We start from the raw sequence: 24,416 nt of genomic DNA, 5'->3' as shown, positions 1-24,416 counted from the left end.
AATTGGTCTTTAACATGCTCTACAAGACGAAGCCTCAGAAGAAAACATGCTTTAAATTTAATTTTCGTGACACTGTACGAATATCAAAACTGAGAGTCGTGTTTCGAAAAGGGTATGAGCAGACCTACACCGATGAGATCTTTACCGTGAAGGAACGCATAGGGAGACAGCCACCAGTGTACAGACTAGCGGACCTTGCAGAAGAGGTATTGAAAGGAACATTTTATGAGCCTGAGCTACAATGTGTGATTATTGATAAAAACAGAGTGTGAAAAAAAAGTGGGGCAGAAAAAGCTGGTGCTAGTGAAATGGTTAGGATGGTCCCCCTGCTTTAATTCGTGGATTCCATAAAAAGACATCATCGGTGTGTGATTAGCCCAGATGACCCGTCTCTGCTTATTCCCCGCTGGGCAGAGACAGAGGAAGAAAGGGTGAATAAAAAGAACAACATCGCCGGCTTTTATGTGACCCTCTTCTTGAATGCTTTGGGACATGTTTATCCAGGCAACAAGATATCTAATTTTAGAACAAAGCTAGCAAAACCTATTGTTTTGAATGAGCCATATGAGGTGGGCGTTATAGAGTTTCAGTGCCCTATCACGACCACATTCAAACTTGTTGTGGGTATTGTTTGTTGTATACAAATGTTTACCTTTCTTTAACAGTGTCTCGTCGTATGGCTTGTGGGATAGTCTTGAACGAGCAGAGCCGCTACTGTTCTACGTGACTGACAATAAACTCTAATTCATCATCACCGATAGATTCATCATTCTGCATCATTTGAGCTATTTCATCAAGAAACAGATCTGTATTGTACTCATCTTCAGCATTTAAAACAGGCTGTACATCAGAAGCCAGGGATGGGCTTCTCAAAACGACGTTCAAAACACTGCCCGGTTGAGACCCAGACACAGCCCTGTCTATTACATTGGCTAAGAAATCTCTTACTCTGCCCAGTGCCAGTTCTGGATTAGTAACACTTATGTCTCTAAAATCAATATTCTCATGCAATTCTCAGGCGTTAAAATCAGGTATCAGGTACATTTGGTTATTATTTCAGTCCACTGATTAAATGCCTCAAAGTCAAACCATCTAACAGGCCTAGTGGTACCATTATTGTGTTTGAATAATTTATTAGGTAGGGCTTTAAAAGTCAGACATTCAAAATTCTGGTACAGATGTTACAGTCCATATTCTGGAGTGATTTAGCCTTGCCTAAAATCCAGGTATTTTATAGCAAAGGACATTAAGAAAGGATTGCCTGCATCCAAATTCAGCCAATACTGTCGACAATTACCTGCATTGGAGTTAGGCATGCAATGTAGGCAGTGGCTAAAAAGACAGCTATGGCTGGACATTGTGATCTGTAGTGAGAGTAGGGGCCAGGTGGATGGAAGAAAGCCTAGAGAGGTGTAGGTATACTCTGAGGAGAAAAATACATGTGCATGAAGGAGCTGGAGATATATATGACAGTAAAAATGCAAAGTGTAGGGCTAGTGATAGTAGATCAGTTTAAGAACATGGAGTGAACCATACAAAGCAAGAAAGTCCAAAAGAGAGGTGAAGTTACAGTATAGGCAGGATGGAGTGGCTGCACACGTGTCAAGTGTGATTTGTGACAGAAGAACAGCAGCTATAATGAATATTAAGGTTCACAACACAGTGAGGCATGCTGTGATGTAAGACTTGGAGACGTGGCACTGACAAAAAGACGAAGTGACCACAATAGAAAGGATTGGAAATGAGTAGGTCAAAGGGACAATTCAGGCTGAGGAGTCTAATGGATAGAGGTAGACAGGCAAGGCTGGCATTGCTTGAACAGAAGAGCAGAAAAGGTGCAGAAGTGCAGAAGAGGGATGGTGGATATATTGGATAAAGGATGTGGAAACTGGAGCTACCAAACATTAAGTGTTTTTATTGAAAATCTGAAAACACCCTGGGAAATGTGTGCAGCAATAATAATTGTTTTATTAGTCTTTCTATAGTCACCTGAATACATTATACCTAATACAAAAATCAACATTACATGTGTTAACAGATTTTGTATTTATAAGAAAATGTTATTAAAACAACACCTTTCTCAACACATTTATGTTGTTTTACCTTAAGTAATGCACCGTGAAGCAGAATTCTAAACATTTAGTATCACAAGTAGCAGCTGAACGTCGTAAAATATATTATAAGCATATTGCTTACTTTATTTAAATAAATGTTATGTGTTTATTTTTACGTGTGTATATGTGACAACCATTTTTATTTTATTTTATTTTTTATTTTTTTGTATAATGCATAGCAGTAATTTACTTGTTTTGTTTTCAATACAAACTTTATCAGCTTGAAAATCATTTTTGTTATTGGTAGACGTTATGAAATCTACCAATAATGAACTGCAGTTTGACCCTCCATCAAGTCTTTTATGCAAATATCGACATGTGTGTTATTCACAGAAACCTCAGAATCTCAGCTAAAAGCTAATATAAACCAACACGATGAATGTACGCTGACAGTCTGAGGAAGTTTTTGGACATTTGCAAACTAAAAGACATTTTTCAAATTGAAAATAAAATAAAACTGAATTCTATGGTGGTTCTGAGTGTAAGCATTGTTTTGTATGGTAATGTAGTGTTTCATGTTCTTTTTTAATTCAAGTTTAGTGAAAATAACTCAGCTTGTCTCCATTTTATATGCTCAGATGATGCCTATGCTCTCCAAAGATTGATTGTACATATCATTGTATAATTTTCAATAAGAAATGGAGAAAAGTTATTATCACTGTATTAATTTTATAGGTAATATAAAAAGTCAGTTGAATAGTCAAATGTCTATTATGCAGAAAATTACTTAAGCAGTACTTACTTAGCTACGATACTTAAAATTATTTAAAGTACAATTTGGGTCTCTTGTTGAGGATTCTTTTCTTCTGAGACAAAAGTGGGATGTTGCCTTAATTCAATCTTTAAGTATTTATTTGCCTCAAGCAGTTTTCCCTCAGTCAAAAAAACATAGTTTGTAAGCAGTTAGCTGTACCCAGCTTCCTGAAAGACAATGAGCCTAATTTATCATTACACCGGATTATATATTGAATTGTGCTTCAATGTAATTCATCAAAACTGCTGGAGAGAGGCCTTGGTTTAGACTTGGCGTTCCCTCGTTCGTGGACAGGCTGGTCACAACCTCTTCTCACTCCTCTTTCCACTGGTCAGACGAGGTCACATCTGGATTAGGAACCTGCCTCTCCTATTTCTTTATAATGACTTTTACCCTATTTATGTGTCCCCATCTCTGCACTCAATCCAACCTTCACCCTGATTTCACTTCTTCACATCTGTGGTCAAGCCAACCTTCACCCTTGTTTCAATTCCCCATCTCTGAGCTGGTCTTCGCTCTGGTCTGCACAAACAACATCTAAATATACTCTGGCATGGTGGTGGTCAGGTGTATTTATGCTAGCCTTTGTTTTCTAATACACTTTAGTCTTTAATCTTGTTGTCTGCAAACTGCATGCAAGTATAGGGTACTTGCGTCTTAATGGCTGGTTTTACATCATAAATGTTTCACTGTTTCCTGCAAAAACCTGACTTGTTGCCCGCAAAATGCACGTAAGTACAGGGTACTTGAGCCTTATTCAGGGGTCGTGTTATGAGGTGTTACCGTTTCCACTAGAGCAATGGCAAAAAAACAAAATGTCCTCCACATTTAGACCATCTTGGCTGCTAGATCTAGTTGCTCTAAGAAAACAGCAATGTGACCAGGCTGGAACTGTGTGCTGTGCTTGCCCAGTTCACAATAATACTGCAGAGAGTTGACTAAGAATATCTGTAATATCATCTGGTTGGGTTATTGTGAGAAAGACCCTGCTGTCTTGGCCCTACTTTCCTGCAAAAATCCCCTGAATTCTGGCCCACGCAGCCCACAACAAGAGACAGAGTATTCTATTAAAGAAAACCCACTGCGATAAACATTTTTGTTTTAAACAAAAGTTGGTAAGAGAAACAAAAAGTAACAAAAGTGTTGTGAGAACAAGTATATTTCCACAATAGGAGTTAGAATAAATATTTGGCTTTGGTTATAGTAATGGCTTTATGGTTACTTTAAGTAAAAGTAAATTTAAGCCAATATGTCAAAACATGTTTTGCTGTTATGTCCTTGAAAGTTTGTTATGTTCATTTTTTGGGGGGAAGTGTCCACTTTTTTCTGTTTTGGTTTCTATTTTTCAGATTCAACACTGTGTGTGGTTTACACAATACCCTCTGTGCTGCTACTGATGAGTGTTAGTTATTTATTCTTTATAAGTTCTATAAACAACTTATAATGTTCCAGGGTTAAAGGTATCATATATACTCACAGACCTTTACACAATAATGTGTAAGTTAAAATAACCACATGTATTTTTGTATGTTTTCAGCAACTGAGGTCACTGTGAGCAAATTAACCCCAAGTCAAACACCTCAGAGTAGGTGATGGGTGCAGCAAGAAGTGGAAGAAAACTGAAGTCCTAAGTCTTAATAGGGTAGTGGGCCTACAACACATTTAATTATGAATATATGGGATACAAGAAAACTTGATTTGCTGTTAGTTGTGTTTAATATGCAAATTTTGTTCAGCATGTGGCACAGCTGGATGCTCATTATATCTCCTATTTTTATTAAATATCTGCACATTTTTCTTTTTAACACTGAGGAATGAAACTCCAACTTGACTCACTGGCAGAGGTTTGCAACTGTAAGTCAATAATCCTACTTTGCCTGCAGTGATATGTAGGGGAGGGAAATCCAAAATGTGTCCATCAGTAATCAAGGTCCCTGCAGCATGCACTGTTCATTGGTCTGTGTTTTCTTTGTTGAGCAGTTATATGCAGTTATTCAAACCCATCCAGCCCTTTCCTCTAAAACAACTTCCTTCCTTTTTACTGGATATTGTGTCACAGTGAGCCTCCTGCTGGTGTTAGTGCAACACTGAATACAGTGTTTATAGTGCAATATTTGAAATAAATGTAGACTTCAGATTGCATCACCCAATAATTGGTATTGTGTTGGTTTCTTATATGTTAATTATAAAGCTTGTTATTAAATTTACTAACTTTATGAAATGATGACGTAAATGACGGAGGATGGAGTATACCAAAGAAATTGTAGGTATATTAGTAAGAGTAATTTTCTGGGATGAACATTTATTGACTTCCGGATGACAAAAAAAAGATGTAGATAAAAGACAAAGGATGTTCCCCTTTTTAATAAATAAGTATAGACAAACATTATAGATATCTCTATTAAATTTGAAAAATGACTTTAGTTGAAAACATAGACCCTAAAATATATAAAATTACCTAGCATAGTGTTTACACTAATTCTTAACTGTCAGCATGTTACTTTAATAGAAAGTCAATCAATAAAACGTATCTAATTGTGACAAAAAAAAGATTGCAGATTTTCCTCAGTGCTGCAACATTTGAATATAATTGACTCTTATTTTTTTGTTCACCAAAGGTTGTGAATATGTAATCCTTTTTTGTTTTTATGTTTGCTTGTTTGTCCGTATGTCTTGTTTTTTTAACATATCATATTCAAATTTTGCATGATGGTAGATACCAATAAACACGCAACTTTTTTCATTCAAATTTTTGCACAATATTTCTGGACATCAGGTGATTAAATGTCAATAATTGAATGTTGGATGGGTGTGAGGGCAGATGTCATCTCAGAAGATCTAACACCCAGAAAGAGAGGGGGAGAGAGGGGGAGAGAGGGGGAGAACGGATGGACAGGTGAAAAATGTTTTATGGAGAGCAGAAAAGTGGTTCTCCCCTTTGTCTTCTGCAAGATGAGTAGTGTGGAAGATTTTTACCTCTTCACTCTAGATACTGTAGTTGCTGTGAAAAAGAGCCTCAAATCAGAAGTACACTGTAAAAAAAGTCAGTAAAATATACAGTATATATATACAGTATAACTCTCAAATGTGCACCTTAAAACAGATAACTCATAAGCTGGAGAGGAAATGCGGTCTCACCAGTGGATGAAAGAGTGAAAAAGTGTGCCATCCTATGATATGATATTATCACAATACTCCACTCATATTATTCCAATTTTTAACATTTTCTTATATGCTGTTCTGTATTCTCCCTGTATTCTGATGACCAGAATACACCCAGCTGGCAAGCAAGTTAGTCAAGTCTCCTCAAATTGTGCACACTGACAAAGACTCATTTTCACTGCTGGAAACACGCTGGCAATCTGTCTGAATTCATAGTATTTGTTGCATTTTTTAGAGAGTGAAAATCTCTCTAAAAGTCATTGCAACCAGTCCAAGTTAGTTGTGCGTCTCTGTCAGAAGATCTGTCCAATCACCTTGTAAGAAAAAGTGGCCATCCACTGGCCAACCATTTCATCACCACAACTTGCAATCGGTTGGAGAATAGGAAAAAATTTAGTACAGTCACAAGCCAGACACAATTTTTGTTGGTTTTTTTTTTGTTTTGTTTTTTTGTCCTTCAGGTGAAAGGAGATTTGGGGCCTAGTTTTACTTCAGTGTGACAGAGCAATAGCCTGCTTTGAATTAGGAGGTAAGTTTGGAAATACAAGTGTGTTGGATGCCTTTTTGGTTGAGCTGACATAATCAATATAATCAATATAAGTTTGCTCGCCAAACATTATTTCAGGAAGTGCATGAGATCAGCCCTCTTGTTTTCATTATTCCAAGAGAATTTTTAATTTTTAAAAAAAATATATAATGGTATTTGGTGTCCCTGTATCAATATAATATCACCACAGAAAATATCACAATATTATACTGTATAAAACTTTCCCCACCCCTACTAAATATAGTTAAATACTATTACTTAACTCTTTTGATTCAAGACTTTTCATTTATACACCGCATAACACTTCTTTCACCACTAGATGTCATATGTCAGCTATTTTACAAATTATTAAAATACCGTTATATGAACTTCCATCTAAGAATGTTGATGTCCTGATAGTCTAGCTCCACCCCTCCCCTCATATTGCTATGACATGAAATGACCCTAGTGTCTGCACAAGCTTTTCAGTACTGACAATATTTCCTGTTACGTTTCTATTTCGATGAGCAAAGATGTGGAGCATTCAAAATCTGCTGTTCATCTTCTGCAGTAAGTAATTTGAATAAGCAAACGGACAAAGATTAAAGTCAGCTGTATACTAACAAATAAATGTATGTTTTAGTATTAAGCAACAGTAAGTGAAGCTCTGTATTGGTCTTATTTCTTTAAACAGCACTAAATTAGTTAGTAAGAAAACTGACCTGACAAAGTAAAACATGATCTTTTCACATTGTATTTGTCTTCTTAGTTTCTCTGAGATGTCTGACCAGTGCAGTGGGGATGATCCATGTGACTGGATATGTGGGGAGAGAGGTTAATGTCTCTTGCTCCTATGATCAGAGTTATGTATCTCATGAGAAGTACCTATGTAAGGACGGCTGTGGCAGCGATGATGTTCTCATTACAACATCACAAGCAAGCAAAACCAAATACTCAATTTATGATGACAACAGTGCACGAATCTTCACCACAACTATCTTTGATCTTCAATCTACGGATGCTGGAAAATACTGGTGTGGGGTGACGATAACTGGAACAGACATCTACACTGAAGTCGAGCTGAAATTAGTACAAGGTAAAAAGAAAAAAAGGGGGGGGCATCGCAAAAGCCAATTACAGATTGCTAATAAAAAACAATATCACAACAAATAAAGTTAAAGGGAAGGACTTCAGTTTCAGGTTAATAGAAGTTTGCATTTCTTTAAACAGTGGTATGTGAGTGCAGGACTATCTGTATTTTTTGCTGCAAAATTGACCTTCTGTAAAACTGCACTTTAACTTGGAAAAAACACTTAAGTCTTATATGTAATAGTTTTGTGGCTGTAACGTATCTTCTGGTGTTGTTTATTGTTTACCTTCTTGACAGACAGATGCTGTGACACTGAGACCAAAGTTCAAAGTTATGAGGGATACTCTGAGTCTGTCAGTTGTCCGTATGAGTCTCAGTATCAGAACAGTCTAAAGTACATCTGCAGAGGAAACCGGCCCTCCACATGTCTGCAGCAGGCACTGATCACCTCTGACACCAAACAAAATGGGCGATTCAGACTTGATGATGACAAAATGTTAGGAACATTCACAGTGACCATTAACAGTTTGACTCGTAATGATTCAGGATCGTACCTCTGTGGTGTTCAAAGAAACTCTGAGCTGGATGTTTTCTCTGCTGTTGAGCTGGAAGTTGAAGGTAAAAAAAATCACAGTAATAGCTCTTTACACCAGCACCAAGAAGACATTATTTGCTGTCAAATAGTCTCTAAGAAACTTAAATATTTGATTATTCGAAAATAATGTTTCTCTTTCAATCTGACAGAGTGGTGCTGTGTCAACTCAACTAAAATAAATGGTACTGCAGGAAATCCACTAACTCTGCAGTGTCCTTATCCTCCACAACACTGGGATAACAGGAAGTTCCTCTGTAAGGGAGAACACCGCAACAATTGCTCAGACATGGTGACGAGTCAAAGCAGGTTCACACTGCAAGATGATGCTGCTTCCAGCTCTTTCACAGTGAGGGTCACAGAACTGGAAGCAGCTGATGCTGGGACATACTGGTGTGGGTCAGACTCACAGTGGAGAGTTGGAAACTACACCAAGATTGAGCTGTCAGGTATGCTGGACACTTTTGTATAAGATAATACAATTTAAGCCACGCGTTTGTTTTATGTCAGTTCATGTTTTAGGTCAGTTCCGCTATCTGAAGAGTGCAGTAAAACTAAAACTGTCAATATGATGTTTACACTCACCACAAAAAATAGCGGCACAAAAAATAGAACTACTGGGAGGCTCACTTACCACAGGTGGTCTGAGGCTACAAAAGTATTTTTGTCCTTCTAAGCAGTCATATTCTAACTTCCACTATACAATCAATCCTCGCATTTGTAATAAAACTTAGTTGTAACAACCCCATAAATGGCTTATTTCATGTAAATTTCGTTCAAATCTGAACAATTTGCATATTTAAGTGAAAACGCTACATCCAGATGAACAGAATCAACTTTTGGAGATTTACTTTCCTGGATGATTGAGAATGCATCAAGACGATCTAACTGTATTCTATTACAGTTACCATTTAAATGGATGGTAATCAGAATACAGTTACTTTGTTGAAATAAATAGAATACACGGCAGTCATTTCCTGTGTCATATGTTAGGCTAGCCCCTCTCTATGCCTTCTCCAAATTTGGTGACTAAATGCAGTCGGGGGTAGGTTTAACTCAGTTGGCTAAGCATGTAGTCATACATTGCATGGCTGAGAACAGGTGGCCTGGGTTTGAGTACGACCCACGCCTCTTTTCTTTTTAAAAATTTAAGCTCAATTTCCATCGGAGATTAATACAGTTTCTCTGATTCGGATTGCTGGAAACCCAAAACAAAACACCCAATAAGAGGCTCTAAATTAAGCATCCTGTTAATGTTGGTGGTGTAAGTTACACAATGGACCCAGAGCCAGCAGTGCATGGGCAGGAATGCACTTCCAACACCACTACATAAGAAGAATGGGATGGGCAAAACTTCAGTACCGTTGATGTGCTATGCTGTGTGATTTTTATTACTATTAATGAAGGGTACTCGCCACCAAGCTAACATTGTTAGCTGAGGTTAGTTCATAGACTGCAGACTGTTAGGAAGCTTCTCAAAGTTAAGCACTTTGGCAAAATTCGCTGTTTCTGTCACGGTTTGTGGGGCAAGCTGTGTTGAGGTATGAATGAAGGACCCAAAGTGCAGGCACTGGCTGAGATGTGAGTGAGCTTTATTTAAGGAGACTGACATACAACCAAAAGAAAGGGCGCGAGAAAGAGAACTAAGAAATAATCTAAACTGGGAAAGCTAAGAACTAAACAACAAACCTCAATACGAGGGTATGGAGAGCAGAGGAGAGTTGGAAACTACACAAAGATTCAACTGTCAGTGGGTAAGATGAACATGTGTAGATGTGGACAAAGTGAATTGAGCTGTAAATTCCTCCTTTTGGTCCCCTCTGTACAAACACGGGCTGTTGTTGGCAGTTCTAATGTCATTAGAAAATAAAAAAAACTATTATAATGGGTTTCACGCTACGAATAGAATAGGTGCACAGAATAGTGACAAAACAATACTACACAGAGCAAGAAATGTTGGGCCCTGTTGGTTTCCTGACTAGTTATTGATCTCTTTCTTTGATTAGTTAAACTAATCAAACTTCTATAGAACTGTAATCTGTGGCTATTTTGCCTTTGTTAAAATATCTATCTGCTAGATAAGCAGGCATAACAGGCATAAGATGTAAAATATGAATAAAACAACATATTTACAGCTATACTAGCACCATTTCTATGTTCTCTTATCTGACATGTGAAAAATAGTTGCATAGCATTCACACGAAACAAACCTCTGCTAAAGTAGAAGTGCCGAAAACAAAATGTGTTGCTGCCTTTGACACAGAGATAACATCTTCTTGCCCAAATAATAAAGCCAACCCTTTTTTTCATGCAAAGCTTATCAGATATTGAACCTATCTGCTTGTTAAATTATCTAGGTTTATGTGCTAAAAAAGGTTCACAGACTTCTTAGCACGATATCTGCATGTAGCCGCCCCCTCCCCCAAGGCTCATGGGTATCATGGAGGATTGTTGTCATAAACCCTGCAACTGCTTGTTCGTCACATAGGCAGAAAACATAAGCTTGAAAACCACAAGCCAGCAGCTTGTAAAGTATAGTGTATGGTTTCACACAGCTCTGAATATTTTGAATATATATTACAAACTGTTTTCAACAGCCGATAACTTTCTTACTTACAGCTTCTACCTGGTGAGCCGCTCCTGGCAGCGTTGGGGGGAGATATTCTTACACCTTGTTTTAGCTCATCTTATCAAATCATTATCCATACCACTACTGTACACTGTATGCAAAAACTAAATAGAGAAAAGTTGTTTAAACAAAACAGTTTTAAAAATCATGAAATTATCATTTCACCACTTGCAGCACATTAAAGTCAGTAATTGCAACAGATAGTCTAATCCTTAATCCAATTGAAATGTCTGAGAGCTGTGCATAAATAAATCCCTGCAAACCTGAATGAACTGAAGCAAAAGAAGAGTGGGCCAATATTTCTCCACAATCATCAGTCATACAGAAAACAATTACTTCCAAGTTCTTGCTGCTCAGGTTTGTTCTAGAAGCTATATAATCAAGCCATATACTTAGCTTTTCACAGCATTGCTTAGAGTCCTGTTTGCAACTGAGCATGAAGTCTTTGAACTGGTGCTGGTGATCATAAGGGCTGCTTAATCTAGTCACTAATACCTGTCCTTCAACATCAACATTTACATCAGCAGTTCCTCTCCTCTATTCTCTTCTTCTCTTCTATTTAACTCCAGTCAAACAGCATATCTCAGTGACTTAATATACCATGTTATAGTACAATGTTGTACAATCTGTTGGATATTTTGTTATAAGAAGTAAGTAGCTATAAATCTGAAGTAAATTGAATGAATAGCGTCAGTGTGATTCAAAACTTTGAACCGGTCAACTGACATATGAATGCTACCAAGCACAGAGGCCTGTTGCTATGTGGACTTAAACTAAATTAGCTAAGTATTTTTCCTCTGGCAGTCTTTCTGCAGCACACCACCACTGAAAATTTTACCACTATATTGGAAATCGTAGGACTAAATTCAACAGATGTCCCCGGTAAGTCTATTAAAGGTAAACTATGTTTCCACATTATGGTAAACATTTGGTATTGGTCCTGAAATTGATGTATTTTTTTACTCTGTTCTGTTTTGGCTTCTGTTTTTCAGATACCACAGTCTATGTGGTTTTTGCTGCACGCTCTGTGCTGCTACTGCTACTGCTGTGTGCCCTGGTTATAGTTCACAAGTACAAATATTACAAATTGAAAGGTATTTTTTTAATCATAACATACCCATAGCATTCACAACAGACCAATGCACTGAAATTTTCATGCAAAAAAGGCATAAAACTTTCTTATGACATGTGTATTCAGAAGCTGAAGTCCCCATAAGCAGACATCCACCCAAGGCAGCAGAGGAAGAGGAACTGAGTGCAGCAGATGTACAAAAGCTAAAGTCCATCGTCTGTCATAAACCCTATTACAAATGCCCTCCACTATTCTTTGCTTAACAGTGTTTTCTTTCTTCTTTTTTCTTTTCCCTCACTAACCAACTAGTCCCATCAGATGACCACTCATGTCTGAGCTTGCCTCATCAGTGCTGGAGCCAACCCAGCCAACACTGGGCAAGAGGTAGTATCTGGTTAGACACCATGTTTCTATTATTTTCAGGCCTTAGAGTACAATAAACTCGGTTTTATCTGAATTTAGAAGCAGGAAATAAGAGGTCATCCAGGCCTGTATGCCATTAAGAAATTCCTGCAGTTTAACTAATAGATGTGTATCATACAGCTTCAAGGACAGATAAGCTGGGTATCAAATATATTTGTGCATTAAAAGCATCCAAACAAGGGATACAAATGTATTGCACAGAAAACAATTTACGTTATACTTGAAATTAGTGCTGTCAGCGTTAATCTCATTAAAATGAGGTTAACACCATAACAGCATTAACACGGTAAATCTCTGTTAGCCCCTCGCACACGGATCGCCGCGTGCGAGGGGCTGCACGGCGCTAACGCGTTAGCGAGCTAACTGCTCTAACATGTTAACACCCTGCAGCCCTTGCACGGGGCGATCTGCTGTTTGCTCTTTGTTGGTTCTTCTTTAAATTTCTGGAAATCATGAATTTTTGGTGTGCACGAAAAGGCAGACCTTAAAACAGCATTGTGCCTTTTAGCACAGTGAGGAAGAGATGGGTCAAACTGGAAAAAATCACAACACAACAGAAGATACTGTTGAAATAAAATTTTCTAATAAGAAAAACAGTTAAACAGTGCCAGTACTAGATTATTCTGTTTGACAATAGCAGCAGAATTTAATATACAATTACTGAAATCGTTTGTAATCCCCACTAGTTTTATTGTTGTGAAATGGTTGCTCTTGATTTATTTAATGTTCATCTCCTATTTTTTCTGATATGTTTGTCTTCATTTGTATTATTTGATATAACTTAAATGATGTGCCCTACATGTGACATTTTCACATACCTGTGACACTTTAAAAAACCCAAATTGTAAATTATCTACAAAAGTCAATAATTACATCTTTTTTCTTTCTCAGCAGGTGATCCAGGTGATTGATATATGCATTTTTTTTTTCTCTGCCCGTTCTGTTGGTTTTTGTCTTTTGCCCTTCTCCCCCGTCCCTCTTCTCAGCTGTTTCTCTTTCCCTCTTTCTTTCTCCCCTTCTTTCCCCCAGTCAAGTCTGTCCCGTATTCAGTAAGTGAAAATAAAATAAACAATAAAAGGTGAATCAAATGGACCATTACGGCAAGGCTGGGATGGTCAGTTTGGTAAAGTAAATCCGTTGGGCATCTTTCTTTGCCTTTAGACAACAATTCTGATGGCAAAAGAGCCACACGGGACAGGCCAAAAAAAAAAATAATAATTTCATCTGTATCTGTGCTATTCTTGCTGTCCTGGGACTGTTTCATTAGGCCAATAGCTTTTGGATGAGGAGTATATCCAAATACTGCCTTCACCAGAATTTCATCCTGATATGTCTCATATTGTACATGCCGGGGACATGCTGATTCCGCGTTTTCATCAAAGGCAGATGCAGCCAGAAGCTACTGCACAACTGCAGGTGGCTCTCATCCAGGAGACAAGGCAACAACAGATCCAGATACATGTGCAGTCCATGGGCAGATAAATTACACCTCCACAGGAGGCAATACGTCATATTATACACCTTGTGTTTACATATATATTAGTGAACGTCTGTACTGTTATAACAGGTCAACTGTTGGATGAAAATCGAAAGATTTTAGAGCTGGGCTAAGTCTTCAATGTTTCAAAATCCTAACAACGCCCCTGTTGCACAGCCACGAATTTATATGTAAACTATGCGTACAAAGCAACTCATCAGTGTATTGTTGGATGTGCTATCATGGTTTGGGGCCTTATTTCAGCAGTGGTGTTGGAGATTTTGTCAAAATTGCCACTGAAAGTTTTTTTGTTTGTTTGTTTGTTTGTTTGTTGTGTATTTAGATTTAGAATTTCTAAAGATGTGCTGCATATAACCTGCCTAAAACTTTGGAGTTGTTGTTTTAAAATAAAGTGCCAAAAGTCTCCCTCTACCAAGAAAATGATTTAATTATCATTTGCCCAAAACAAAGAAGAGAGATGGACTCGCAACAAAATAGCCGATCAGCTGATCATTAAGCAGTTTCATGATTGAAGTAGCAGCAAGAGAGGGAGGGAGAGAGAAGAGGCAGTCACTCCATATATTGGTTGTTAAGCTTAACGTGGGAATGTTTTACTAACATTCAGAGATGAACTTACACACTTGCTTTACTTCTCTCTGGGATAGCTTTCTCAGAGATGAAACGCTGGATTGGTAGGGAGGCTACACACAGCCGCTCATTCACGTGAGCACACTGCTCCGAGGTGCTACTGTTATGAGCCGAGTTATGCGGTGTTGCAAGTTTTGTGAGGTGCTTTTTTGATATTTAATGGATCGGATTACATTTTTTATTTCTCTCCGATATCCGATCCAGTAATTTATGTCAGTATCGGGCCGATACCGATACCTAATATCGGATCGGTCCATCTCTAGTTTTAACGTAATAATTTCACAAATAATCATCATCTTGAGAACAGGAAGAGCCAAGGATGCCCTTCGTGGACCACAGCTCAAGCTCAACACCATAACCCCAGACATCCTCGACACCAAACTGGACCACCTGCTCCTGGATCAAAGGCTTCCTCACCACCGTCCTGAATCAGAAAGTCCCCCCACATACCACCCCTTCCCACTCACTACCGCAGCAATGGTCTGAATAATCCTCATCACTCAGGCCACTCATATGACTCTATACTCAGATCAAATCCTTTGCAATACTTCCAAGCACTCCTCTTGATTGCATATATTGCATATATTTCACCAGTTTGTTATTTATTCCTGTTGTCTTACTATTTATACTTTATTCCTGCTCCCAGCCTGGAGCACCCATAATTTTGTTGTAAATGTACAATGACAATAAAAGGTTATTATATTATATTATATTATATTATATTATATTATATTATATTATATTATATTATATTTAGCAACTAAACAACAAATTCTGTATACTATACTACAGAGATTTAAAATGGTTCTCTTCTGGTATACGCTGAATTGGTCCCAGAGTTCTATTATTATTTATCGTATTATTATATACTTAGGTTTGTTGTTTGACTGATATTAGCATTTGATGATTAGCCGTGTCATCTGAGCCAACATGCGTAACTAGGCAACACCAAACAAACAAACCTACAGCTTGGTCCGGACTGTTAATGTTAGTGCTGCTACTTTTTATTTGGGACTAAATCTGCTTTAATCAGTCCAAATAAATCGCGTCTTTTTTCTTGCAGGCCATTTGAATTGTTAAAAAAAAATGTGCTCGGATGTTGTAGTATCACGACCTCACTATGACAGCAGAGCTGTAGCTCAGGGGGTCCCGGAGAAAGATCACCTTGTAGCGGCCCCACAGCCGTCCTCGGGCTTAGCCACAGCAGGGTACCGCTCGGCTAAATACACCCCGACTGAATGGTTCTCCAACTACCAAAACTTACTTCAGCAAGCCGGTACCGACTGCCACGAAGCTACGAGCCTTCAGCGAGAGTCCAGAACTTTGTACCAAGACACCGATGCATCCACTTTTAAGACACAGGCCGAGGGAACACGTCGTCTGGGAGAGAGACTACAAGAGATCCACTACTGGAAGTCTGAGCTGCAGCGGCACATCGAGCAGCTGCTGGCCGACACGGAGTCACTGGTGGCGCTGAAGATGCGGCTGGAGAAGGCGCTGGATGCCACCGAGATTCCCTATGCTATCGCCACAGACAACCTGAACTGCAGGGCGAGAAGGCTGGGAGCTGACCTGGTCAGAGACACTGTGGAGGAAGAGTTGTTCAAGGTGATAGACAATATTTCATGATCCAAAATAATATCGCCTAAGTGTGGGCTTGCAAAAATCTGAACGTATAATTATAATTAAAGTGAAATTTGTATTTGGATACATTTTCTCAAAAGTGTATTTAATTTGATATTTGACCAATTACTGCTTATGGGATATTTTAGACACATTGATATTTTATTTTGGAATAATGCTTTTCAAATTAAAGGGAAAGAATCGCACCTAAGTTAATGGCAAATGTGAACTAGTGTGATCTGATCAACTGGCAGTGGCAGATTTCACCTCAACAAACTAAGAATGTCTGCTTTTTCTTGTCTTCGGTGATATTTAAACATATTTGAACTGATCTTAGCTCTTACTGTAATATTTTCAGAGTAAAACGTTTAATAATGAGATCCAGCAGATGGCAGTAACACATTAACCAGTAAGATGACTCCGTCTTTTGCAGGAAGTGGACTTGATCAGGAGTGTCCAGGCTCTTCTGAAGAGAACTACAGCTCAGGTTGTCAGTCAAATCAAGTAAGTTTGAAACTCTGTTTAAAACTGCATAACATGTAGAATTTCATAACATGAAATATTTATATAACTATAAACAGAAACTTTTATTTCATGTGTGTCTATGCATCAGGTTGAACAGAGAAGCCAAGCACACTTTAGAGATGGACTGGTCTGATAAGTACCAGGCCTACCATTTTGATGACCACAGCGGAAGACACAGTAACATGAGTTCAGATACGCAGCACCATCCCAGCTCAGCTGCCATGCAAGAACAGTGAGTTTGAGCAGCTGGAGATATTACATAAACCTAAAAAAACGAGAAACAGTCCTGATAACTTTTTTCACTTGCTGCAGGGTGTCCAGCCACCCATCATGGACGAAGTTTACACAAGACAACCTGTTCAAGGCCGTGCAGGAGGAACAGGCTACCAACAGTCTCAGGTTAGAGCACATACTAGTTCATATACTGCAGCAGAATCTGAAACTGATCCTGGTTCATTATTTATTATTTGCTTTAAACAAATGGAATCCTTGTGTGTTAGATTGCTGGTAGAGCAGGTGCTGCAGGACACGGCTGAGGATCTGAGAGTCCAGTGCTCCAGTGTTGACCGAGCCTTTAGCGAACGCTGTGTGGAGCTGAATGAGGCCAAGACACAGCTCAATATGCAGCTCAAACAGGTGGATGAACTGACAGACAGAGTAAATGACTGGTTATTAGTTGATGATTGATTGTATTATCTCATGTGTAGATCTTGGAGCAAATTGGTGCCCAGGAGAAAAACATTGTGGCTCTGCAGCAGGCCATTCACAACAAAGAAGCTCCACTGCGAGTAGCTCAGTCCAGACTTTACCTTCGCTCCCTCAGACCCAACATGGAACTGTGCAGAGATGAACCCCAACTCAGGTATGCATGCACAAAACAATAAACTGCTTTGTCTTTCTCGCTGCTCTGATTTTTTGCTTCTGTCTGTAGTTTGGAAGGGGAGGTGAAGCAGATTGATGCCACTCTGGCATCTCTACAGCAGAAGCTGAGCAAAGCCAGAGAGTCCCTGTCTCGTCTGGAGGAGTCACGCATGGCGTTGGAGAAAGACATCAACTGCAAAACCCACTCACTGTTCATCGAGAGGGAAAAGTGCATGACTCACCGTAAACGATACCCGACCACTTCAGCACTGTCAGGATACTGAAAGGTTCAACACGTCTTTGTTTGGCCCTTTTTTGTGTTGCTGTAATTAGTAAATGGTTATGACCGATATAAAGATGACTTTTTACATTTAGTACTAAAGGCATTAATATGACCACATATTTGATCACAGTTTTGTATACTGTTCGGTTTGTTTTGGTTCTGTCCTTTTAGCGTTCATAAGTAAAACACATATCTTCTGTCTCAGGGATATCTTCATACACATGATCACCATCATCATTATCATAGATGTGCCAGTTGTTCCGCTCCTCAGAAGAACCCAAATTGAAACACGCCTCAACAGCTTGGTTTTCATAAGTCTAAAAAACAAATAGAAGGAAAGATTACAATGACGAAGGAAACTCACAGTGAAATTCAGAGGTCACAATAAGATGGACACATGGCATAACAATTTCTTGATGATAACATATTTCTTTGGCCCACTAGCACCAGGTGCATCTATTTCTCTGATTTTTTTAGCCTAAACTGAGTAAATAGGAGTCTACAGAAATGTAATATTGAAATAATGTACACATTTTAGAGGACATGGTGAGAAGATGTTCCTGAGAATAAACGTAACATTTACAGGACCACTGTCAAAGCAAGCTAAATCGCCAGTACGGTGCAGCAAACATTGCACTTTCGAAATGCTTCTGATACTGTCTCATGTATTTTCCTCTCACATGATCCTTAAGCTTTACTTCTCCTGCTTCTTCAGTGTTTATCGTGATTCTGTTCATGGCGATGTCAGCTGCTGGAGCAACACAGAAAACAATAAATTAAAGTGCTTGTGTGTGGACAAATCTATATATGTGTTTGTGTGCATATGTGTGTATTACCTCTCACGTTGGTGCATTTATAAACCTTGATCCAAGCCACTGTCGGTATCAGCATTATAACCAGAGGTGCGGGCAGAAAGTAAACCAGAATGTGAATTGCTGCAGGAAAAGAAATATTTAAGAGAATAAAATCTGCACAGAGGTATCATAATATCCACATATCATATGTTCCAGTCTGTCTAAACAGCAGAAATAGCACCAAATCTCTAGACTGATCAGCATTTGGTACCTTGTGTTCCTTATTTCATTAATAGCTAAATGAGCACTCCTATTTTAGAATCACAAATCATTGAAATTTTGAATGCATGAGGATTTACATCACATTTAAGTCCCTTTAACCCAAAAGAAAAAGAGCTATCTAGGAGAACATAAATCTTACTGTACAGCAATATTTTTTGCTTCCTGTTTCTGAAATAATAAAATACATTATATATAATAAATACTTTCTGTATTAGCTTTCATAAGAGACATAACTATAAACTCTCACCTTTGACTTGAAGCTCAACAGCAGAGAAAACATCTCGTCCACTGTTTCTTTGGACACCACAAAGGTATAAACCAGAATCCCTTCGGGTCAGTCTGGTAATGCTCACTGTAAATTTTCCTAACACTTTGTCATCATCAAGTCTGAATCGTCCATTTTCTTTGTTGTCAGAGGTGATCAGTGCCTGCTGCAGACATGTGGAGGGCCGTGTTCCTCTGCAGATGTACTTCAGGCTGTTCTGGTACTCAGACTCATAAGGACAACTGATGGTCACGGAATCTTCTTTATAGCTTTTTATTTTGGTCACACTGTTACAGCAGCTGTCTGTCAGAAAGATAAACATCAAAAATTGTCACAAGCTAAAATAGAGACTAAGTAAATGCAAAGAAAAAGATGTCAAAAAACTAAAATAAGTTTCACATTTAATTTTATCCTGTCATCCAAAAATGTGTGCTGACTCTTATCTAAGCAACATGCTTATATCTGTACTGTATTACTTTTTATTTTTGTGTGTATCCTTTGCTTCCTTCCATGTTTCACGATGAAAGAGAAACCTCTGTTTCATCGTGACACATGGAGTGCAGAAAGGTCAAATGTTGCTCAAATGTTGTTCATGCTGACGAGTGTCACTAATGTAAGTGCAAAAAAAATTGTCAATGCTTTGTTTTGAAAACCTTCTCCAGTGTGCTCTAGCTACTTTTGACAAATCCATCTGTTGTCAGAGAACCCTGCGCCCCAAAACTACAACATACTAAATAACTATATAAGGTCATTTTATTTACCTTGCCCAACATCCACTGTGACTTCAGCGTAGATGTCATTTCCAAATAAGGAGATGCCACACCAGTATTTCCCTGTATCCCTTTTCTGCAAGTTGAAGATCGTCACAGTGAAGATTTGAGCCTTTGTGTCATCGTAGATGGAGTATTTTTTGTTTTTCGGTTGTGTCGTCATGATAAGAACATCACTCTTGCCACAGTTTGACTTGCACAGGTACTTCTCGGAAGATTGAAATCCCGTCTTATAGGAACAAGAAACATTAACATCTGCCCCCTCATATCCAGACACACGGATCACCCCTGCTGTGCTGGTGACACAGCTCAGAGAAACTGTAAACAGAAGAAAACAGTGTTAGGTACAGACAGGGACAGCTGGTATGAATGGGCTGACAGGGCTAGGCCCTCCCTTGGCTTTTCAAGAAAAAATTATAAGAAATTATATAAAATTCCCCTCTCACCCCTGCGGGCAATCTATCCTTCAAGCTCGGATCCTCAACCAGAGCCCTGGGGTTGAGGGTCCTGCGCAGTGTCTTACCTGTTCCTAGGACTGCGCTCTTCTAGACAGAGATCTCCGATGTTGTTCCCGGGATCTGCTGGAGCCACTCGCCTAGCTTGGGAGTCACCCTACCCAGTGCTCCGATTACAACTGGGACTACTGTTACCGTCACTCTCCGCATCTTCTCAAGCTCCTCTCTGAGCCCTTGGTACTTCTCCAGCTTCTTGTGCTCCTTCTTCCTGGTGTTGCTGTCATTCAGTATCGCTACATCTATCACTACAGCCATCTTCCTCTGCTTGTCTACGACCATGATGTCCAGCTGGTTAGCCACCACCATTTGGTCTGTCTGTACCTGGAAGTACCACAGGATCTTAGCTCGGTCATTCTCCACCACCCTACAGAGCGTTTCTCATTTGGACCTCGGGACTTCCAGGCCATACTGGGCACAGATGTTTCTGTATACTATGCCAGCCACTTGGTTATGGTGTTCCAGTTATGCCCTGCCTGCTAGCATCTTGCACCCTGCTGTTATGTGCTGGATTGTCTCAGGGGCATCTTTACACAGCCTGCACCTGGGGTCTTGCCTGGTGTGATAGACCCCAGCCTCTATGGATCTTGTGCTCAGAGCTTGTTCCTGTGCTGCCATGATTACAGCCTCTATGCTGTCTTTCAGTCCACCTTTGTCCAGCCACTGGTAAGACTTCTGGATGTCAGCCACTTCCTCTATCTGCCGGTGGTACATACTGTGCAGGGGCTTGTTCTTCCATGACGGTTCCTCCTCCTATATCTTGGGTTCTGCTGCCTGAGGTATTTGCCTCATCCTGGACTGTGGGGCTGACACTCACCAGTCCCCGGCCTCCTTCCTTCTGCTCAGCACACAGCCTCAGGTTGCTGGATGGGGTGAAACCCTCCATGCATGGAAAGGAGCTTCCTGGTCTTTATGTCACTGGCTTCTATCCCCTCCTTTGGCCGACTGATTATCCCAGCAAGTTACCTGATCATGGGCAGGGCGTAGGTGTTGATAGGCCAGATCTTGTTCTTACCATTCATTTGACTCCTCAGGACTTGCCTGACCCTCTGCAGGTACTTGGTGGTTACAGCTTTCCTAGCAGCCTCGTCATGGTTCCCATTTGCCTGTGGGATCCCCAGGTGCTCGTAGCTGTCCTCTAGGTCTGCAATATTGCCTTCTGGTAGTTCATTCCCCTCTGTTCTGACTACCTTCCCTCTCTTTGTTATCATCCAAATACAATTCTCCAGTCCGAGCGACATTCCAATGTCCTTGCTGTATATCCCACCAGGATATGCTGTATATCCTAGTGAGATATACAGCAGGGAAATTAATGGTTCCTTAAAATCTTAAAAATGGGTTTTAAGGAAGCAGGGCAATTCCCTTTTTTTTTAAATAAACACAAAAAACTTTCTAAAATTCAGCAGCAGTGTTACACGTCACCAACAACTCCACATTCTCTCTCTGTACCTGGATAGTGTCTGCCCACAGCGCCAAAGGACTCTGCGAGCGATCTTCTCTCACCCTGGGAGCAGCTGTCCCTCACCTCTTTTTCTGTCTGCCTCATCTCTGTGCTATGTGCTATTCTGTGATCTCAGGGGCACAAGCTAAACACAAAATACAATTATTGTGTGTCTTTTGGCTAAGAAATGGATGGAATTTCTTCTTTTTGAGCAAATTATATTTGATGAATGATTGTGATTGGTTTGGACATATTTGTAAGTGGTGACCAAAAACTGGAATCAAGTATTTGCATAATGAATCTTTCACATCGCTGCAGATGAATTTTGGTTCTCTATTCCCTGCAGAAGCATGCTATAATGACTGTACTGTATATATGTTCCCTATCTCCTCCTAGACAAGTGAAACAATCTTAATGAGATGTTATGAAATTTGATTAGGACAGTGTAATGCCAACATCTGTAGAGTGTATACAAATCCCAAAATTGTATACATATGTACATCTGACAGTTCAGATGTGCACTGAATGGAATTTATGCATAGCATAGAATGAAACACCATCACAGCATCATACTATAAAGATCGCGGTATATGTATGATTGTGTGTTTGTATGTTCCCTGTTTGCTAATGTCTATAATGGCCAAATAACATCACACAGGCTTTACATCCCTGACTGAAATTATCCCATTGCTTAGACTTTGTGATATCTAAAGAAAATTCTCAGTGCAAAATGAAACATGAGGCACTCCTCATGTTGTATTTATAATGAGAAGTGAACAACAGTCATTCAGTGCCTCATTTTTAGTAGTGCTAAGGAGATACATTCTGAGTACACCCACAGCACTGAGTGAGCAAATATTTATGAAAATAAAACATAAGGTGTGTGGATGTGGTTTAAAGTGAGTTTAATCCAGCATCTCTTCATTCAAAACAGAAGACTTGTTTAGATTAGTTTGCACATAGCGACAGGCAAGCCTGTAGACAATTATATCCATAAAACCAGACAAATCTATTCTTAAGTGTTACATTTTTCAGCAATAGTCTCAATATAAGAAAGTTGTTTACATAAATTAAATGGACTGCTGTTAATAAATAAATGTACTTACTGCAGTGGATGAATAACAGGTACTGAGTGCGCCACATCTTCATGTACTAATGTGGTTGTAAATCTAATCATAGGTGCCAGCAAATATTAAAATCTCTCAGTTCCCCATTCAAATCCCCTTTCTGGTGCCATTTACTGCCTTGTGAACTTTCCAGTTAAAAGTTCAACCATTGAAAAAGAGAAGTCAGTATAAAAAAGCATAGTTCATATGCATTAAAGTTTCTATAACACCTTAAATTTGATTACTTTGTCAAAGCACATATCAACCCATGAGCAATCTGGATTGACTAATCACTACAGTTTGCTCCTGTGACATAAGTGTTTCACTCTGTCTTTCACTCATAAACATGGTACTTTTCTTTAATTTCTTTTAACATTGTTTGCCTTGGTTTGTTATGTTATGAGCCAGCTGCTCCCGAACCTTTATTTTCTCACTAATTTCTGCATTTGTCCTATGTGAGGGAGTTCTGCCTATACCATCTGTTCATGATGGCCTTACAAATATGCCTTCAATTATGCCAATACCAAAATATTTGATATGACCTAGGTATATTGTGACCCAGGATTTTGACAATAACCAAATGAACACAAAAAACCCCCGAAGAATGTGCATAACCAGGACAAAAAAGAATGAATATTGTTTCACACAATAGCTTGAAAGCATAATCACATTTTCATTGCGGTCTTACTTTATTTGAACACTTATTGTTGGAACTTTTTGCCATATTCATCAGTTTCCAGCCGCAGAAACAGTCTGAGTTACAGCAAAATCTTCCTATCAATCATTGCCTCCACTAGAGAGAGCTCTTGAGCTTCATTGTCTCCCCTCTCCTCACGTTGCTTCACAGCGACCTGGTTTCTGCCTCAAGGACAACATCAAGGCCTGGGGCGACTTCTAAAAATAAAAATGACTCACACATTAAAACGTTTCGGTAAGTCTTATATTTGTGATTTATGGAGAAACAGAGTCAAATGGTGGTCAGGGAGGCCATGCTAACCACAGATTAAACTGTGGCCTCCCCGCACAAACCGATGGTGAATCGGCAGGAAAAGATGTTGGGGGGGGGGGGGGGGGGGGGGATTATGTCTGCAGTCACAGAGGCTTCACACATAGTCTTAGATGTGGAGTTACACAAAGTTTAGTTTTTATTCTTTATTTTCAGGGACAACAAACATTGATCTCATAAGAGCAGATTTAGCTACTAACTAAATTCCATCAACAGTTGTTGGGCAGGAACTCAATGTTAAATAAACTACATGCTAAATACAGATACAAGTAGCTGCTGTTTTTTTCTAGTCTTCCATTTACATTTATCAACAATTAAAAATAATGAACTTCAGCAAGCATTCCAGATTATATAGAAATGTCTGATGCTGTTGATATTTATATGAAATGTGTTATAAAGACTAGCCGTTCATTGTTATTTCAACAAAGAGGGGGATTAAAACACAGCCCTTAATAAACCAG

The 24,416-nt window shown here is 39.1% G+C and overlaps 2 protein-coding genes across 3 annotated transcripts; both read left to right on the top strand.

Annotated features, from left to right (window-relative positions):
* Positions 1-7,312: 7,312 nt before the first annotated feature.
* On the top strand, positions 7,313-14,973 carry LOC145429160 (uncharacterized; the record flags this gene model as incomplete). The annotated part of the gene is given in 5 exon segments (XM_080302206.1): positions 7,313-8,264; positions 8,391-8,687; positions 11,672-11,749; positions 11,860-11,961; positions 14,795-14,973. Coding segments are annotated over 5 exon segments (1,608 nt in total), but the record flags the coding sequence as incomplete, so codon positions are not given.
* Positions 14,974-15,440: 467 nt separating this feature from the next.
* On the top strand, positions 15,441-18,583 carry tekt4 (tektin 4). 2 transcript variants are annotated; one of them, XM_026169257.2, is made up of 8 exons: positions 15,441-16,095; positions 16,544-16,614; positions 16,724-16,867; positions 16,948-17,034; positions 17,136-17,271; positions 17,343-17,497; positions 17,567-17,783; positions 18,495-18,583. In XM_026169257.2, the coding sequence occupies exons 1-7, from the start codon at positions 15,574-15,576 to the stop codon at positions 17,778-17,780; spliced, it is 1,329 nt and encodes a 442-aa protein (XP_026025042.2). In that variant the 5' UTR covers positions 15,441-15,573; the 3' UTR covers positions 17,781-17,783; positions 18,495-18,583. The 2 variants fall into 2 exon arrangements, with proteins under 2 accessions (XP_026025042.2, XP_080158862.1); XM_080302736.1 differs by having other exon boundaries at positions 17,567-18,583.
* The last annotated feature ends 5,833 nt before the right edge of the window (positions 18,584-24,416 follow it).

Source organism: Astatotilapia calliptera, chromosome 6, assembly GCF_964374335.1.
Source record: "Astatotilapia calliptera chromosome 6, fAstCal68.1, whole genome shotgun sequence".
Classification (NCBI taxonomy): domain Eukaryota; kingdom Metazoa; phylum Chordata; class Actinopteri; order Cichliformes; family Cichlidae; genus Astatotilapia; species Astatotilapia calliptera.
The sequence above is the reverse complement of the archived record's forward strand: the minus strand, read 5'-3'. Positions and strand labels throughout refer to the sequence as shown.